This window comes from Silene latifolia, chromosome 5, assembly GCF_048544455.1.
Source record: "Silene latifolia isolate original U9 population chromosome 5, ASM4854445v1, whole genome shotgun sequence".
Lineage (NCBI taxonomy): Eukaryota > Viridiplantae > Streptophyta > Magnoliopsida > Caryophyllales > Caryophyllaceae > Silene > Silene latifolia.
Window position 1 is genome coordinate 26,512,873 of NC_133530.1, and position 21,115 is coordinate 26,533,987.

Below are 21,115 nucleotides of genomic sequence, written 5' to 3' on the forward strand. Positions count from 1 at the left end.
TGGTATGATAGGCTTTCAAAGTTTCTATTGGAAAATGGTTTCTTAAGTGGGTCCGTGGATAAAACGTTGTTTATCAAGTCACAAGGAGATGAACTGTTGCTTGTGCAAGTATATGTCGATGACATTATTTTTGGAGCAACTAACAATGTTCTTTATAAGTACTTTTCTGATTTAATGACTTCCGAATTTGAAATGAGTATGATGGGAGAACTTGGATTCTTTCTTGGTCTTCAAATCAAACAATGTGAAAATGGAACGATGATTCATCAACAAAAGTACTTAAAAGAAATGTTAAGTAAGTTTGGGTTGACTGATTCTAATCCTATGTTTGCACCAATGGTGCCTAAAATCAAGCTTGATAAGGACGAAAATGGTAAGAGCATTAGTGAAAAGGTTTATCGAGGTATGATCGGTTCCTTACTTTACTTAACCGCTAGTCGACCCGACATACAATTTAGTGTGTGTGTTTGTGCCCGTTTCAAAGCAAATCCTAAGGAATCACATTTCAAAGCCGTTAAACGGATTTTTAGGTATTTGATTGGAACACAAGGGCTATATCTTTGGTACCCAACTCATTACGAACTTGATCTTGTAGGTTTTTCGGATGCGGATTATGCCGGTGATACATTGGATAGGAAAAGCACTTCGGGCATTGCTACTTTCCTAGGTCTGTGTCTCATTTCGTGGGCTTCTAAGAAGCAAAACACCGTCGCATTGTCCATGGCCGAAAGTGAATATGTGAGTGCCGCTCTTTGTTGTGCACAAATTTTTTGGGTACGTCAACAATTGCATGATTATGGCTTTATTTTCGAGACTACCCCTATATTTTGTGACAATACTAGTCCGATTAATATATCAAAGAATCCTATACAACACTCACGAGCTAAACACATCGACATACGACATCATTTTTTACGTGATCAAGTTGAAAAGGGTAATATATGTCTAAGCTTTTGTAAAACGAAAAATCAAATTGCAGACATTTTCACAAAACCGTTGGAAAGAGAACAATTCATAAGACTTCGGTCGAAAATTGGTTTACTAGGTGACATGTAGCTAAAATAAACTATTTTCTTCAATGATTGACTAGAGGTTGGAATTAATATGTTGTTTAGCAAAATAAATTTCATATGCATACAAATATGAACTGTGCATCATAATTTAAGATCCTTTAGTTGCATTTGAGTCTTTTATTTCTTTGTGCATTGAGCCACTCCCACTTTATGTCTCATCAATCACCATTAAACACTCCACCTACCCTTATTAACCGTGCCCCTCACAAAACCACATTCAACTCTCTTTAATCCCACCGTACACATCATTGCCCTTCATGCAAATTCACAACCAACTCCTTTTATCCACTAAATAATAAAAATCCTTTCAAAACTTTCTTTATTCTCAAAAACCGTCCAAATCAATCCCTTTATACTCAAAGATGCCTCCAAAACCTCGACTGTCCAAAGAACTTGTAAACCTTAGAAACACCTTTAATCCAAAGTTCATTGCAAAGCAAAAAATGGCTCCCAAAACCGCTGCAGAAACTATTCCCGTCACCACCAAACACACCACCTCTGCTACCGTTAAACCTAATGTTACATGAAGGAAAACAACCGCCAAAAGAGGAGGTGATCGAGGCAGAGGAGGACGAGGTAGGAGACCTCCAATCTCGCTGGAGTTGGATGCCGAGGTTGACTTTGATACTGATGAGGAACCCGCCACTATGGAATCTGAGAAAATTGAAACACTCGAAAAGGAGGATGAAATTATGAAATCGAAAGAAAAAGAAAAGGAGGAAAGAAGTCATTCAAGTGAAAAGAAAGAGGGGGAATGTGATGAAGACAAACAAGAAGAAGGTGATGATTTCAATGAAGTTGAGAAACAGATGAAGGAAGATGAGGTTGAAAATCAAAAGAAAATACAGAAAGAAAAAGAGAGTGGAGAAAAATCAGAAAAAGAGGGAGAAATTGGTGAGAACAATGAAAAAGAGGAAAGGGAGAATGAAGAAAAATCAGAAAAAGAGAGTGAGACAAGTGGGAAAAAGGAAAAAGAAAAGAGTGAAGAAAAATTAAGTGAGGAAAAGAGGGATGATGGTATTGATGAAATCCTAAAAGACTTGGTGAATGGGAGAATGAAGGAAGATGTGCCGGATGAGACTGATGCAACAAAGGCATCAACTGTTGAAGAAATGATCAATGTTGATGATTGTGATGTTGGGAAGGAAGTTGATGATGGGCTTGATCCAGTCTTTCCAAAAAGGTCCTCTCGGACACGATCCAAGAGAAAGATGATCGAAATATTTGGTGATGATGATGATGTAACACCAGAAGCATCCCCACCTAAACCTAAAGTCACTCAAAGAAAGAAGGGATCCGGTTCAAGAACCAAGGCACCCAAATGACCTCGGTATCATCGGGATCTGCCAAGTTTGGACACAATCGATGAAGATGAGATTATTGAGGAGAAGATTCCCTTCAATACATGCATGGATCTGATTGTTGCACCTCATTCCGATCAATTCAAAAATGATGTCTTAAATCATCTTAACTCCATTGACCTTCCCGAAGAAACATTGAAGCTGTGTCACGGTATTCTGCACTGTTGTTTTCATAGTGGCAGACGATACAAAAAATCCTGGTATGACTCCTCACCCGCCTTTAAATACTTCAAAGAGGCAATGGTAGCTCAGGGTTGGATAAATCTTTTGGACAAGTATAGCCATATTTACTTGTCCGAGATTATTCAATTTTATGCCACTGTCAAGGTTAATGTTGCATCTGGTACTCTCTCGGCCTACATCAATCAAAAACCCCTTGTCCTCACAACTAAGAAACTTGCGACCCATTTAGAGATTAATGATGTTGAGCTAACCACCTTTCCAAAACGTGACTGGGGTGAGGTTGAGGAAGTCACATCTACCGAGGTTATGAAAGTTCTTAGACCTCACGAGGAACATGGTCCTACAAATGTCTATGTCCTTGAACTCCCGGCCCCAATTCGATTTATCTTCAATCTTGTCTTTAGGAATCTGGTACCTAGCAATAACAGTCGAGGGAGGTGCTCTCTCCTCGACATGCTCCTCATTCATCATATTGTCAAACATATTCCCATTAATCTTCCCTGTCTCATGTTCCACCACATCAATGAGATAGCTGTCGAATTTCAAGATGGGAATTATGATAAGAATATCGTGGTTCCATATGGGATATGACTTTCTCTAATTTTCGAGAAAGAAGGTTTAGTGTTGAAAGGGAGTCCCGCTGTTGAGAAGCTAAGTGATGAGATGACTCCGGGTCTCCTTTCCCGAATGAATATGGAAATTCAAAATGGGAAATTAGCAAAGAAAAATCTGGGAAGAGGTGATGCCACAGTTCAAGCTTCTGTTAATCTTGGCCTTGTGCTTAGTAAGTTGGATCAACTCTTGGGAATGGTTAATCGCTGGGTTAAGGAGAATTCTAAGCTTCGGGATGAGATGAATGATTTGCGTACCATGAATGAAGATCTCCTTGAACGTCTTGACAAGAGGAAGTCATCCCTGTAACTTTGTTGTTGCCTTTCTAATCCTCTTTCTCCTTAAACTTTTCGGCTCTTTGCTTTAGAAACTTATCTTGAAACTCTTGGATGTTTTTCTTTTATGCTTGGACTTATTTGTGTGTGTTTTGACCTATTCTCGCTATCCTTGAACATGTTTTATCCTCCTTTGACGATGTCAAGAGGGGGAAGTAGTTCAACTACGCTATGTGTGATCTTTTAACTCTTCGGTCAACGTTCACCGTGACTATGCCTTAACTTCCATGATTAGAAGTTTTAACTTAGCCAAGCATGTTGCACCTTTCGACTACCTTGATCATGTTTATATATTCTGTTTATGTTGAAATGACCAAAGACCGACTAACCGTGGGCTAAGGGGGAATATCACACATGTTTGGACTTGTCATCATCAAAGGGGGAATTTGTTAGAACACATTGTGTTGATGATGTCAAGTCCCTTTGTTATTTGATTGTTTGCTCTTAGTTGAAATGATTAGTGATTGAAGCAATCAAATGGACTTTCAACAATGATTCAAGATGATCAAGATAATCAAGAAAGTCAAGACAATGATATTTTCTAAGCCTTAGTCGAAAAATGTAAGAGTAAGTGCAACATTCTCATTTAAGTCAAGTTATGCAAAACCATGCAACAGTACGTTGTACTGTGGTTTCTGGTACTATCATACGGAGGAGGAAATTCGACCAAAATGTTTTAAGTGTTAAAACTTTGCAAAACTTCAAACCTTAAACATTTGAATTTTCAAAAGCTTGAAAATAATCTGAAATTTTGGAGTCACAGACCCACTTAACTAAGCCTCTAGATTTGTGCAAACACCTTTTACTAAAATGGCAAAGAAGACTTGTCAAACTTCTAAAGTAAGAAAAACTTTTTGCCATTTTGGTAAAATGTCACATGTTGAGTGTAGTAGCTTAAGTTTTCTGATTTCTTAAGCCCCAAGCCTATAGTCTAACACTTACCATCACTCAAGGCTACCATTTTAATATTGGATTTAATTTTTCTAAGTTGTACTTACCTAAGACTAAATCCACTACAAATAGAGTGTCTTAGTCACATTTATTTTTTAAGACTTTCAAAGCATTTATTATTGTAAAAACCTTGCAAATCATTTGTGCATTTAAAGCTTTGTTCTTCAAGTGTTTGTAAAACGTTTTTCTGATTTTTAAAGTCTTCAAATTGTTTTTCGACAAAGCTGTAAAACCTCCAAGTATCAGTTCGTTGTACTGTGACATAATGAGTTTGTTCCATGATTCTCGTGTTAGATCTTCATTGTAATCTCCATGTTCATTTAGTGAACTCTTGAGATTCAAGATTCTGTAACACCTTGAGATAGAACCCAGAAACTCTTGAAGCGGAGTAGCTTTAAGTTTGAGTGCAACCGGAGTAGATTGGCGAGTTATTTTCATTGTAAGGGGTTTAGCAAGTTTGATAAATCTCTAAACAAGTAATAAAATAACGGTTGGACGTAGGCCTCGGAGTAGAGGCTGAACCAATTTTTAAGATGTCGTTTGTTTGTTCATTTACTTTTACGTTCTTCCACTTTGCTATTTCTCGCTTGTACATAATCAAGTTCTGTGTCACAGTCACCTATACTGTGACATAGAACTGATGTACCTTCTTGTGAACTTACATTCAATTAAGTCTCTCAAGTCTTATACTTCAATATTCTTTACTTAAGTTAATTAATTAACCAAGTTAAGGATAAAATTTTAAAAGGTACACCTAATTCACCCCCTCCCCCTCTTAGGTGTTAATCGTTCTTAACTCTTCAAGAAAGAATGTAATTTTCACGGTGTAAATGAAAAAAACGCCTTCAGAAGCAAGGAGAAAGCTTAGACGGAGGCTTAGACGGAACCCTCATCGAAACCCTAGAGGAGACTCTCCCACTAAAAATTTAATTTTAAGCAGTATGATACTTGATGCGTCTTAAATGAAAATTTGTGAATATTTTTTTAGGCGGTATGCATACAGACCATTTTACCCTCTTATTTTTTTTTTCTTTCTCCTCATTTCTCTTATGTACTAAATTGAAAAAGAAAACACTAATATTATACAGTATAGTAATTTGATGATATGAGTAATTATCGACGACGAATAATATTTAGGCACGAAATATATATTCTTATAATTTCACATTGGTCCGACTTGCTCATTCGCTAACCAGCTCGTCTGTGAGCAAAAGAAATCAATGTGAGCTCATCATGTACACTAGCTCAAGCCTAGGGGTGCTAACGAGCCGAGCCGAGCCCGAGCTTGGCCTTGCTCGGCTTGTGCTCAAGAACAAAAACTCGAGCTCGAGCCGATCTCGAGCTTACCCGAGCTTGAAAAAAATGTGCTCGTTATAAAGCTTGCGAGCTTTAACGCGAGCTCGAGCCACACTCGAGCCCAAATCGAGCCTATATAAAACTGTTTATTTTTTTATTTTTTTTCTTTCGATATTTTCAATAATAAGGCTCAAGGGTTATATGTAACAATATTTGGCAAATCAGCGAGACATTTGATATGTGTGAAACAAAAATATAATTATGATAAAATATTTTTATAAAATATCAGTAATATCTTATGTAATCACACAAATTCGAGCCGCCAGCGAGAAGCTTTTCGAGTCGAGCCGCCTTTGCTTTGCGGCTTGACTCGTTAAGCTCTCGAGCCGAGTACGAGCCCGAGCCGAGCTCGCACGAGCCGAGCTTTGACCGAGCTTTGACCGAGCCGATCACGAATAGCTCGCGAGCTGTCTCGTCTCATTAACACCCCTACTCAAGCCTAGAGCTGAGCACATCATTTCCAAAACACGCATTAGAAATGAAGTTTTTTTCTTTTTAAACGTGGGAACAGATTGTCGTTCCCAGTAGAAATTTTTTCGTAGGATAATTTGGGTAAATAATGAGTTTTACCACACCCTTTTTCTGAATGCCTTGTGTAAAATTAGGGTTGAAAGCTAAGCACAAATATATGCTGCCATTACGAAATATCAAACTATCAAGATTCATTTTCAGTATGCAAGCCGATCTCGAGCATAGTCAAGCTTGATATCGGCTCGGCTTTGTTCAATTACGCCCCTAGGCTCTCATATGTGATGATAAAGGGACGCACAGTCAAATGTCAAGTAAAAACATGAAAAGTTTCACTGACTTTTTCATTCGCTGTACAGTTTCACTAGAATTAAACAAAATACCTTGCCAAGACGCAACAATTCGGAAAAAAAAAAATCCAACAGTTCCAAATATAAAGTACAACACAATTCTATAAATAAAAAGCAGACGGACCAAAATCCATCACACTTGTGACTGTAATTGGTATATAGCATCCACAAAGTTACTGCTACAGGGTACAACTCAATAACAAAGCAGGTTATGATTTATATCTCGAATTCGATTTCTTGTGAATGCTCCAATGTCCAGACTCAGGACTAAGAGTTGTACCATCCATGTTGCCTTAGTCGGCTCGGTGGTGCAGACTGGAAAAAAATGATGCTCAACTTCACCCGGTAAGCCATGAAGCCTGATCGATCACAAAAGCCACATAACCCCACATTTAACCAGTTTTAAGAGAAAGACGCGAGGGTTACCAGACCAGATTCATTTCGGAAACCTGGCATGGTAGACTTCAACAGGAACATATTCCACCGTAACAATCCGATCGTCAAAGAGACGTCCATGTAAACAATGTGCTGCCATACATGACGCTTCAATTCGCTTGAACTCTACTAAAATGCAACCTACCTCAAAGATGTTGCCCACTTCACAAGTTTCAGTTGTTCGATTACTAACTGGACTGTCACTTGACTCACGAGCAACTTCCTGTACTGTGCCAGTGACTTCGTCCAAAGGTTCTATGTTATCAGCATGACAAGTTTCACTGTCACCCAACTTCACGATACCAGCATCTTCATCAAGCCCCATCATAATGGGTTCTGGGCCAATAACAGCCACTTCAGCACAATCAAGGAGCACACTTGGTTCAGCTTTTTTCGTGTCTACAGGGCCAGAAGCCGCTGCTTCATTAGCAGGTACAGTATCTAAGTCATGCTTGTTACCTTCCAAATTAGTAAGAGGTTTGTCGCCATTAGCCTCTCCATCATGTTCCATAGCAACTTGTTCCATTAAGTTCGTATTCAAATGGTCAAGTGACTCTCTTTCTTTGGGAGTCTGGGAAGGCAACTCTTCATTGTTCTCTTCTTTTTCTTCCGAATTAGTAGTGTGCACATTGCTAGTTCTTACAGCATTAATAGATACAACAGAGCCAAACCTGCATATAATAAAATAGGTGATATAATAAACCATAGATTGAGCAACTTGCTGCTAACCGTCGTATTAGAAGTATTACCAAGTTGTAAAACCGCGACCACACACACACAATGAACATAATTTTGTACCTCGAACATTCTAATCGTATATCTTCCAAAATTTCTTCCAAGTCTAAATCTGGAAGCAGCTCTATTCCCTTCTGCTCAAGCTGCAAATTTCAAACAGAAAAAGTGTCATCACTAAATGATATGAAGATGCCACATTACACTAACCTTCATACAAAAGTTGACAAGGCTCGGTTAAGTTGGAAAATCGAATTTACCACATTGCTGAGCTTCAGGACCGGAGTTGGATTCTCAAGAAGGGGTTTTACATGTTCAGGTATTCCATAAAATGGCGGAGATTCGAAGTTTTCCTGAAAATCATCAAAGTTGATTTCATAGAAAAAAATATCAACATAATCAGAAACAGTTCACTCAAACACCACAGACCTCGAAAGATGCATCTGGAGTAGCATGGGCTACAGTCAGAATCCTCCCACCTAACTTCATGCCGTTTAGGGCAGCACAAGCTTTTGATGTGATTGATGAATCTGCATACTGTAATCAACAAGTAGTACGGGTAGTATTTTATCAGCATTCAGAAATAACATGTCCCAATAAAATCTGATGTCAAAATACTTGAACTCTATCGTTATCCAATGACCTCGCCTCTAGTACAAAAACCATAGAGAAAAATGGGAGCCTAGCTGAATGTATGGTTATTATCATCCTCCCGATTTCAGAGGTGGCAATCCTCACATTACCGTTTATATTAAATAATTAGCAGTTGTCAACAAGTCCTCCATAATCCCACTATTGATAGTTCATAGATACCTGTGCTTGCGTTTGTGGTGAATTAATTCTTTGGTGATTTCATGAATGGTTATCGATTGGAGACCCATGTGGAGTCTGCTGGGTCAAATAGGTCTCATGCTCTCAAGAGGACGAAGATCTTTGGACCCCTTCATGGGGGCCACATCATTTAATAACAGTGTAAAGAGGGCACACAGAGATACTTAGCAAGGAATATTTTCTTTGATTGTGCAGGAAAAATATTTAGATGAGGTAATAACAGTATGTTACAACCATCTACTGGAGGAAAATAGGTTACACCATATAACAGTGTAATACTATTTACTCTCTCATTTATAAGACGCGCATTTTGGATTGTGGCTTGACCAATAAGTTCATCAAGTAAACAACAGCAATTAGTTTCCAACCACAGAACATGCACGGCAATAGACAAGAATACCTCTAAGAAAACACATGGCTCATTCAAGTTCTTGTTGGTATTGAAATAGAATGCCTTTAACGGTCCTAATACACTGAAAATCTCCATAATCTGGAAAAGAGAACAATTAACTCAGTGCCAACCAGCATAAAGTAAAAAACAGTAATAAATAGTCAAGTTCAATTACAACTTCAGCAACTTATTACCATTTCAGAAGAAAGCCCGTCTGCAATTCCTCCAACGAAGATCTGCATTTTATCAGAACATTTCCAGGGCTATGAATACTATAGATACATGTATACACATATGCTTGTACAGTTGTACATGTTCCAGCTACATTCAACAAGTCACATAATAAGCAATAGAAAAGGAAGATGAGGCCGTAATTGATTGTAAAGATTCCAACTACGTATTTGTGTGTTGAAAAACCAACCACTCACTCATGCCTCTGCCCAAACGAACTGTCATTAACCCAACTACAATAGGTGGGTAGCATTACAACTCCAGTGAAATTATGTTGCAATCATGACTTTCTCATGTCAGTAACAACAGAACCTGGAGCGAAGGCCCTAACAACAGAACCTAGAGCGAAGGGCCTTCGCTCCAGGTTCTGTTGTTACTGACATGAGAAAGTCGTGATTGCAACAATAGTTCTGGTCTATATAAAACCCATAGTCTATATCAAACCCATAGTGAGATATACTTAGCCAGTAAGTACAATAGTTCGACAACAGCCTAGCACCCAATAGACACTGCCCAAAATACTCGCTGCCAATTATCAAGACCAGATAAAAAAGCCAAGCTTCTCCTTCTATAATAGAGCAAAAATACTATAGCTTTGGAATGCGATGGAATTAGGGATGTCAACTGGTTGGGGTGTGTGTGTGTGTGGGTGGGTGGGGGGAACAGCACCCATACGTACCGAGGAAAATCCATACCTATATTTGCCTTGTCACTCATAACGATACAAGTTTTATAAGACATACCCGTCTCAATTAGTGGAAATCTAAAACGGTACACGTCTCTTCTACCCGCTAATCATCTATACCATAATTATATTCAACACTTTTATAATAAACGTCAATTAGTCACAGTAAAATCTCAAAAGGTTTTGAATCTCTCTTAACAGTTAAGTTCTTAATTGGGTTTTGAACAAAACTTTAATAAAAAAAATCTTTATAAAATAGTATTACCGATGTCACATATATGTCAATATTTGGCAGATCGATGGGTAATCCGGCATAATCGGTATGATGTAAAATTCACCAACCATGGACGTGTCTGATATCCATACCCTCCCCACCACCCACTAATACTCTACCCATATCTACCACTACCCCCTTAAATCCGCCTGAGTAACATTTCAAGATGGAATAAAAAAATGACTCAAAACAGCTTCTATGTTTTCAATATACGAGTAACTGAGTAAGGCTATGTACATCCCAACCTACCTTGTCATAGGTCGGAGCCTTTAAGGAAGCGAGATGATGGTGTGTTCAATATAAAAAGTCAACCCCCACAATACTTGCCACTTATTAACCTCAAAAAAACAAGATTAGAACTCGAGAACAAGCAGTGAAAGAAAACCATCTACAAGTGAAGTAAACAAATTCAAGACGAGATCTAGAACATGTTGTCTCACAAGAAACATATCTACATGCAAAATCAGAGAGCAAATACATGTAAACCATAGTCCTATTTTAGATAACACTAAATGGATACCTTATTCGGAGAATCCTGCACAATATCACTGATCGCGACATCTTTTCCAACATTAACGGCTGCAGCATCAGGAATAGCATTACTTTTTCCAGCTTGAGCCTTCAATCTTTCCGCAGACCCACTCTGCACGAAAATATAGCAACTGTCTGAAAACCTGCTACATGGATGGTAACCAAACACCTCAGATATTGCGAAAGGAGTAGCAGATACACCAATTCAACCAAAAATAAAATGATAGCAATTAAATTAGAAACCCAACAGCAAATAAATACTGCAATGCATTGTTATTTTCAGCATGGGAGAGAACAGTATTGTACATTACTGAAACTGACTAGAAACAGAAGGTATAAACTCAAACCTAAAATGAGCCATTTGCACCCGCTAAGCTCAACCTAAAATATGTCCAATAGATCTAGGTGCAATCTGCATGTGTAATTTCCAGATCACCAAATATCATCAAAACCATAAACCAGCAGGCATCTAGGTATACTGTAACACCCCAGCTTCTCATACACATGAAACAGATCCCATGGTAACTCGACCGGCCGTGTACTGACCATACAACCAGGGACTAACACAAGTCCTTTCAGCGCATTTTTCCCTCACTCGTGCGCACCCTAGGAGACTTCCCATGTGTTCACTCATCCTAAGAGTATACTCCAACAAGCACGCTTAATTACAGAGTGCTTAGCACTAAGAATATAGTGAAAGAATGAAGGCAAACGCTGAAATACATATGATTGAGAAGACATCTTAAAACTTAAAAGGTTACACTATTAACAAAGGACCCAATACAACATGATAAACATTGACAAACACATAATACTATCACTGAGTATAACCTATGATTACTGGAAAGACAAGGAAACATGATGAATGGTTACCACAACACACAAAAGGAATAATATACATGTTAAGTCACAACATCATCGATGATTAGCAACATATGGTGAAACAAGATATTGAGCAAAAGTTAACACAACTCACGTATCAAAATCACAGAAGTGCATAGCTAAAAACATGTTCCCAATGACTTGAAAGATAATTGTGTCAATGGGTGCATCAAATGACTGCTAGATGATAATGGACAGAAGCGTAACCAGTTTGTTGAGTTAGTTTGTTTTATTACATCGTAATCCAAAACCAAAGAGTGCGGAGTCTTAGGCTCCATTTGGACTAGAACACTGCATCACTAACATATCTGAATTCTGAACATCTTCTTCACCATTCAAAGATGTTTGCAATTTGGTTGAAAGAAGTACAGTATCATAATAACTAAAAATCCGACCATGTGTTCGATATATGGAGCCTTACCAGTTACCCCTAAATCAACGAAAGATATATTTTAGTCAAATTAAATCTCACAGAAATGAGAGCATGGGGTTCTAATTTCAAATTATGTGAATAAAGAGCATCCATTACAGGCTGCAAAAGCCCATGCCCATCTAACTGATTCAACTTTTGACTGTTAACTCATCTAACTAAGCGATGCAGCAAAATGAATACACCACTTTGAGAACGAGGGACAATGCCAGAGACAAGAATGGGAGAAAGAAAGAAAAACATAAATTCTGGATGACTTGGACTTGAGAGAATCATCCCCACGATGACAAGAGGGAATCCCTAAAATAGTAGCCATTTTTATCAAAAAGGTGATAAAATAGGTAACTTCATGGTAAACTATGAAAGTAACATACAAAGTAGTAGAATGGCCTAAGCTGAATTAACCGTAAATTTGTAATGCTCCAATCCAAAGAATTAAAACAATATTCATAAGGCTTGAATATATAAGAATAACAGCAATAGTGCCTTGGAGGATCCCACATATATCAGACAGTATACCTAATATATAAATAAAATATCAAATAGTCCAATCAAGGGCGAAAGTTCACTGAATAAAGCTGCAACATGTCAGGCTTGTCACAATATCTGGAATCTTCTTAATTGAGTCTGCTTCCTCACCGCCCTTTATGCGGAAATGTAGAATTGAGAATAACAACACAAGCAAGTACAAACCCTATGTGAAAGATTCCAATAAGTCAGTCAAATCATTTCACAGGTAATTTGGAAGACATCCAGATGCATTAGCTAAAGTTAGCAGCAGTCTAGCTCAAAAAAAAAAAAAAAAAAAAGAGTTTTTGGTGACCCCACACACACGCACACAAAAGGGGAGGGAAAAAAAAAGAGCAACACATCCACAAAAATAAATAAGATAAGAAAAAAAGGGAGAGAAGATAGATGCTCAAGGACACTATGAGGAAACGTCGATTGAAAGCACACCCAATTTCTCCTTAAACTACTACTAACAGAACCCAAGACCAATCATGTTCACTCACAATGGAGTATACACCATAGCATATAATGAAGTAACGAGTTGCTTACTGTTCCCACATTTTTTCCCTTGTACGAGAAACTCTAAACAATGACTAAATAAAGACCCCCCCGCCCCCCCCACTGGATGGATTTGTTGGCATTATAAGTACAGTTGATGCGGAGCCATCAACAGTACATGGCAATAAAGGTTTACAAAAGACCAGAATAATAACCTTTCTGAATGGATTAATGGAAAACAGAGTATGAACAATTATTTGAGATATTGAGCACAGTAAACTGCACCAACCAACCAATTGAAATGGGATGCGGGCAAAGAGGTTCAATGCTACTATAAAGGTTGAGGATACTTACGGTACAACTACACATAACAATAGTTACAGCTAGGAAAGTACCCGAAACACTTCAATTCGTTACAGTTGCAAATGACTCATATAGTCGTATTTTCAAAGAAGGAAAAGTACCAAGGGTATTGTGTTTATAAGTTACAAATGGAAGGCAAATTGAGTAGCAAGTCACCTTGCTTTAGGAGGGGAGTTTTGCCCAAAACAAATATAGTGAATTGGTTAAAAGTTAAAAACTGTTCAAAAAGGAAAACATTGTGAATCGACATGAATAGAGGAAAAAGGTTAATAACACAACAACAAAACTATCCCAATGCATCAAAGACTCCCCCAATAGCAAGATCGGAGTTATCAGATGTGTGCAACATTACCCTTTTGTAAAAACTTGAAAACACAAAGAGGCAGTAACTTTAGGTAAACAGAAGCCACAGCAGCAGAAAATAAATTTGAACTCATATAGGAATTAAGAAACATTATATCCTCAACATAGAATAAAGCAGAAGAGGTTGACAATCATTCAAGGATAAACGGAGTAGCATTTTCAAATATAATAATAGAAATGATTGAGATTGTGATCATCCTTACTGTCATTTCAACATAATCTTTTGGACGTCTGATCTTAAGCACACTGCCATAAAGGGATCTGCCATTGAAGGAAAGTGCTGCGGATGCATATTCTGGAGTGAGGAATTCGAGCAAAGCTTGCCCCTTCTCTTTGTGAATCTGCATTTAACAAGAACCCATGTTAAGCATGATTTTTAAATACTAGGCCTCCAGACATAGAGATCAAAGTTGATGGAAGCCGATTAGAAAATAAGATCCAGCAAAAAGCAACCTACCATGCAGCTAATACACGGGCGAGTGCTTCGGACATAAATAGAACTGGAAGAAAGTAGATAAGAGTTGAAAGATTCCATTATCTCTTTCTCGGAGGCCGAAGCAGGTATGTTATCGACATAAAGCCTTCTCATAGGTCTGGTAGCTTGGGTTAGTTGAACAGAGTCAATCGAAGGCTCCTGAAATGTGGATAGGCCATGAAAGAACATAGTAGATATTGGCATGGCCATACTTGAAGCAACAGGAATCCGTGCTGCCAAGTCAATATTATGAGACGACATCGTTTGTGAGATCAGGTGTGAGCCAGAAGTAACAGACGCACTGAGGTTTCTATCCACTTCAGATGATGGGAGATCCCGCACAGCACTATTTCTCTCGGGTGAGCGAATAGGTGAAGGGGTCTTAACAGCCGCATCAGATTTTCTCTTCCTTGGTGAATAGCCCCCAAGTCCACTTGAAAAACCCGTATGCCGCCGATGATGACTGATAGATTCATTAATTGCCATATTGCTTCGATCAACATCAGAATTGTGTTTAGATCTCTCTTTTTGAGAATGTACCAAAAGAGGATCATAGTCCTGCTCATGAGATAACGGATTTTTCTGTGGCTTAGGTGATGCAGACCTGGGCCTCCTATCCTTATTTTCAGGGCGCTCTGGACTCCTTGACCTCCTCCTTTTCGATTTACTCTCATCATGGCGTGAATGCGAGAACTCCTTTTGTTCCTTCCTTTCTGAAATTTCGGGGTCCCGCCTATGTCCACTATCATGTTTTTTCGCAGAATCCCTAAGTTTATACTTCTCATCATCAGCGGTTCGATCTTTCCTTTTCTTTTCGCTTTCAGATTCTCCTCTACTTCTTTCCGGGTACCTATTCTGAGTCGTATAGTCTCTGTTAGTTTTAACATAGTTATCATACTTAGCAGCATCCCTCAAATTTTCGCCTTGGCGGCTTCTTACAAGGCCCTGCTGGCTATTTTTTAACTCCTCATCCCTATTGCTTGTATGTTTCAGATGCTTGTTTATAGCTCTACTATCCACATGATGACTCTCCTCATCCCGTTTGTCTCGCACACTCCCTCTCGTGTCAGATTTTACTAACAGAGTAATATTCTTCGCATTTTTCTCATGTTTGTCCTTTGGTCTAGCACTCATATCATGTTTCTCCTCATCTATTCTCCCGTTTCCATGCCTTAGCCTGACAGTTTTTGATCCTACAGTGCCACTCCTCTCATGTTTTTCATTGTTATGCTTAGATCTAGAGTCCATATCCCGATTCTCCTCAGGCAGTTTGTCTGGTATATTCCTTCGTCTGTTAGCTTCAAATGATGGAGTACTATTCTTCACACTGTACTCGTGTTTGTTAATAGACTCAGAATGCATAGGACGTCTCTCCTCATTTATTCTACCACTTACATGTCCTCGCCTGTCCAATCTTGAGACTTCGGGATCGTTCCTCGCATCTAATTTGTGTTTATGCCTAGATCTAGAGTCAATATCATGATTCTCCTCATCCGGTTTGTCTCGCCTGTCCATTCTTGAGACTTCAGGATCGTTCCTCACATCTAATTTGTGTTTATGCCTAGATCTAGAGTCAATATCATGATTCTCCTCATCCGGTTTGTCTCGCCTGTCCATTCTTGAGACTTCAGGATCGTTCCTCGCATCTAATTTGTATTTATGCCTCGATCTAGTATCGATGATATCATGATTCTCCTCATCCGGCATGTCTCGTACATTTCGTCGGCTGTCAGCTTTTAGTGATGGAACATTATTCTTCACAATGTTCTCATGTTTTTCTTTCGACCGAGCATCCATATCATGACTTTCATCATCTATTCTGCCACTTGCATGGCGTCTCCCGTCATACTTTGACACTTCAGAGATGCTCTTGACATCATTATCATGTTTGTGCTTAGATCGAGAGTTCACAAACTGAGTCTCTTCATCATATCCCCGCCTAACAGTTTTTATAGCCTCCATGCCATTTCGTGCATCCTTTTCGCAAGTGTGCTTAGATCGACTATCATGACTCTCTTTATTTTTACTTTTACTATGTATATCTTCCATCCTGGAGCTCTTTTCATCCATCTTTCTATAACCAGATTCCCCAGCATGATTCCTTGAATAGTTTATGCCAGCAGTATTTGAATCCCTGCTGTGATGATCAAGGTTCTTAACATTTTCTTCATATCTAGCGTGTTCTGTTTCTTGCACTTCCTCTTTAACACCATCTGTTTGCTTCTTACTTTTTCTCCTCCGCATTATTTCATCATAACTTGATGGTCTAGTACGAGCAGAAGTCCCCTCACTCAGATCATCATGTGAATTTCCACGGCTTATTTCAGATCTTAATCTTGGTCTGAAAGATCCAGTCATCCTGCTCAATCAAATGCACCATGTATCAAATATGATTTACAACATTCTCCAACATGCAGATCGGGACCGTAAAAACTAGATGGGATGTCATTACTGATGGTGGAAATTTTCACAATACATATGCCAGAATGCCACTTAACGAATCGTATTTTATGCTCATTTACCTAAAATGATGAAATCTCAGCCCATTCCCTCAACCGATATCGCCCAACACAAGCTAAACTGATACATATTAGTATAATACTAATACTAATATATAGTTATATACGACCTCCATCCCAAATTTCTTGTCACCATTTGACTTTGCTTTGAACATATATCTCTCAAATATATAGAAATATAGTGTAAAATTGTCATATTTGATTTATCACAACAATCTTTCGCATCATTTTTTTAAAAAGGTGCAATGTATATTATAAGAAACAATTGTCAAAGTCGACATCGTTTGATCACCAAAATCACATGGGAACAAAAAAAAAAATGGGACAAAGACAGTATTACCTAAGGTGAATGTCAACCAAAAACTACCAAGCCGTCTCCCAAAATAATATTACCACACAGCATTTGTATAGTCCCTATTTGACTTTTTATCATCAAAAGAGTTAATTTTAATCATTAATTCTCCATGTATATGTATCTTTCTAAGTATAATTTGTCAAAATTTTGGTTTGATATAATCACCTAAAAAGGTTGTATCTAGTAAAGTCATGGGGGGAATACATAGGTGACATGGGCAGCAGTAGTGAGGTGAAGGCACGCATATCATGCATATGAGACGAACTGGTTTTAAAAAAACAAATTTTGTAGTTTTTGAATAAAATCAACTATACTCTTTTTAGAATCTAAAATGGGTTAACATGAAAACAAGTAAAAGTTATAATAAAGGAAAGGGAGGGGAATAGTAAAAGAACTAGAAAAACAGGACATCCAAAATGGTTGCTTTTTAAGCCCATTTGTCCTTGGTAAGATGTCCTTAGGAAGAAAGAACCATTAGCTGGTCCTTACTCCTTAGTTTACAACTTGCATATAAAGAGGGCCGAGATAGAGTGGGTCTATTCATAAAACTTTGAGGTTTTTTAATTGATGAATGTAGGCTTTGAAAGGGAGGGGAATAGGCTTTCAATTGTTGATATGGAAATGGTAGAACATGGCAAGGAGCTCCAACCATTGTCGATGCCCTAATCGACAATTGTTGGTTTCTTGATCCCTTTGGTTCATCCTTATTAGTTATTAAGGAGCACCTTTGGCCAAAGAAAAAAAAAAAAAAAAAAAAAAAAAGAAGTTGATTACCAATGAAAACGGCGATAATTTTTTTTGGTATATTGGGAACCACAAGGACATATATGATGCTGACAGGAATCGTACACACAATATAAATACCACCCTTCATAACTTTACTGACTACGCTAGCCGAAATCTCCAAGAAAAAGTAGAGATGGCGTGAGACCCTTTCATAAATTAGTTTGAGGTTTTTCAATTGATGAGGGTAGATCTTACGTGAATATTTTTTATACTGATGGTGTGAACTGATGTGGCAACTCACAACTGTAAGAGCCTGAGCATCTCCCACCATCACGCATTCCCTAAGAAAACTTCATAATACTGTCCTTTGCTAGCCCCGCCTTGGGTGGTCCGTATATATAACATGCACCGAAGGCACTATATGCCATGTTGACTAGCGCATCACTACGCCTTAACCCCAGATAAGCCCGAGTCATACTTTCTAAACCATGACCCACAGGGTATATTCCGGGAAAACATTGGTCAAGGTTGGCATTGTTGTACCACAAGTCACTTGAGCCAAACATAAATGTGATAGACGGGCACGACTAATAACATTAAAAACGGTAGCGATAAGCAGAGTCTTCAATCACACATTCACACCAAATCCTTCGACTTCGGACATTAAAGCACAATTTTTCGTAAACCTTGAACTTTGGACTATTGAAGTTCAAATTCATCTCGGTTATGTCGTAACTGAAACTGAAGTATCCTAACTACAATACCTAACCCTAGCACCAAGAACAATCATACTAGCCACAAAAATGATTATCCAAATTGAGCATAACCCTAATTAATCACACATTCAACAATCAAATCACATAAAACTACTAAACCCTAAAAAGAATCCAAATTCGCAGCAGAAATGATTGAAATACAAAGCAGAATTCGGCAATTAATCACTGATAAACAAAGCGCATACAAAAATTAGGTTTCCAAATTAACAAACCTTGCACAAATTGCGAAGACCTAAGCACCGGGAATAAGTGTGTTACTGAATCGCCGGAAAATGGTGGAATTAGGGATTGAGTTAATTGAGAATGGTGGTCGAATGTCGACGAAATCGCGCCTATGCGAAATGGTTATTAATACAGTGAAAATGGGAAATTGAGGAAACAAGCCGGGCCTAGTATACTAGCCACAGCCCACAATATGTGTTTTTGAAAGCCACTAGGTGTTGCTTGGGTGCCTGACCTTAATATGTGAATGCACGCTCGGTTTTGAATTTGATTCGGGTTTCGAATGAGCTTATGACCTACTTGGTCTATTTTTTTTTCCGGGTTGCGGAACGCTGTCGACGTTTTATAACGAATCGTCGACGTTTTTTAAAAAAAGACGAACTTGCTCTTCCTCACTCTCTATCTTTAATCTCTCTTTCTCTCAAACCCCAATCCGCATCACCCCTACACAGCACCCACCAAACCCGCATCACCACCCCCACCACACTCCAGCACCGTAGCAGTACTATAACAACCCGACCCGCCACCGTCGTAACACAACCCCAATAAGATCAGATGTGTACCTTTGGGTCCATTATTTGTCCTCACTCAAGCCCAAAAGCATAAGGCCTTGTTACTAAGTGGTGGGTGGAATCCTTTATAAACATATCACAAGCTCCACATTTTCCCGATGTGAGACAAATTACCCTTAATCATCTGCCCGGAGGCTGACCGCAGCCAAACCCAGATTCCCCACTTAAATAACACAACGTCCTCGTTGTAGCTAAGCCCAGAATCCTCCCTCGCTAGGTGGGTGACCTGAGTACTCCTGACCACATCCTCCCTCGCTAGGTGGGTGACCTGAGTAGTCCTGACCACAGGCTCACCACACGGTTGCAGGGTTGCTCTGATACCATTTATAACAACCCGATCCGCCACCGTCGTAACACAAGCCCAATAAGATGAGATGTGTATCTTTGGGCCCATTATTTGTCCTCACTCAAGCCCAAAAGTATAAGGCCTTGTTACTAAGTGGTGGGTGGAATCCTTTATAAACATATCACAAGCTCCATATTTTCCTAATGTGGGACAAATTACTCTCAATCAACTTTTGGGGTGTTACAAGTACCCCCACCACACTCCAGCACCGCAGCACCGCAGCACCACCGTAGCACCACCACCGACCAACGCAACACCACCCTTTCTCGTTTCTCCTCTCAATTTCGTTCTTCTTCATTCTCAAGTAAGTACACGATTCCTTTGTTTTTCTTTTGAATTAGTTTATGATTTTAGTTTGTATAAATTGATTTTAATTAGGTTAGTGATGTTTGTTTGTCTTGATTTGTATGATTTCTCGTCTCAATTTCATTCTTCTTCTTCATTCTTGTTTTTTTCACATTATCGGATTTTTTGTTGTTGTTGTTGTTGGTGGTGGTGGTGTCGATGGATTTGTTGTTGTTGTTGTTGTTGTTGTTGTTGTTGTTGTTGTTGTTGTTGTTGTTGTTGTTGTTGTTGTTGTTGTTGTTGTTGTTGTTGTTGTTGTTGTTGTTGTCGGATTTGTCAAGAATGGTGGAGGGACGTTGGAATTCAACGTCATGGAGGGAAGACGACGTTGAATCTCAACTTCTTCGAGGGGAAGGGACGACGAATGTGGCCGTCTGATGGGGATAGGGACGATGAAAGGGCACGTCTGATAGGGGATTGGAAGATGAAGAGGCACGTTTAAGCCAGCCTGGATGTGCTTTTGTCCGTCTGAACTGGAGGTGGACGTTGGGTTTCAACGTCTCTCATGGGCTCAGACGTTGAAACTCAATGTCTTGGCCATGGTCGGACTTTGAAATTCAATGTCCGGCCACGGTTCAGACCTTTTTATATTATTTTAGCCGTATATTTTCAATTTTAACGAGTAATTTATATTTTTTTTTGTTTTAAAAGTTGTTACTTTTGTAGTTTAATGGGTAATTTATATTTTTTTTGTTTTAAAAGTTGATTATTTTTATTTATTAGGGGTATTTATATTCTTTTTGTTTAAGAAGTAGTTGTTTATTTTTATTTATAATGGTTAATTTATATTTTTTTGTATTAAAAGTTGTTAATTTTTTATTTAAATTGGTAATTTTATTTTTTGTATTAAAAGTTGATTTTTTATATTTATCTAACGTATTAACATCGCAAATGCAGATGTCAGATAGCGAAGATAACATTATGACTACTTCGG

The 21,115-nt window shown here is 38.6% G+C and overlaps 1 protein-coding gene across 1 annotated transcript; it reads right to left on the bottom strand.

The window, feature by feature from the left end:
- Positions 1-6,764: 6,764 nt before the first annotated feature.
- Positions 6,765-19,101, bottom strand: LOC141657094 (uncharacterized). Its single transcript, XM_074464221.1, has 10 exons — positions 18,909-19,101; positions 14,303-16,679; positions 14,049-14,186; positions 10,789-10,911; positions 9,273-9,314; positions 9,088-9,177; positions 8,286-8,393; positions 8,117-8,209; positions 7,923-8,002; positions 6,765-7,795 (listed from the first exon to the last, which is right to left on the bottom strand). The coding sequence occupies exons 2-10, from the start codon at positions 16,676-16,678 to the stop codon at positions 7,126-7,128; spliced, it is 3,720 nt and encodes a 1,239-aa protein (XP_074320322.1). The 5' UTR covers position 16,679; positions 18,909-19,101; the 3' UTR covers positions 6,765-7,125.
- Between the last annotated feature and the right edge of the window lie 2,014 nt (positions 19,102-21,115).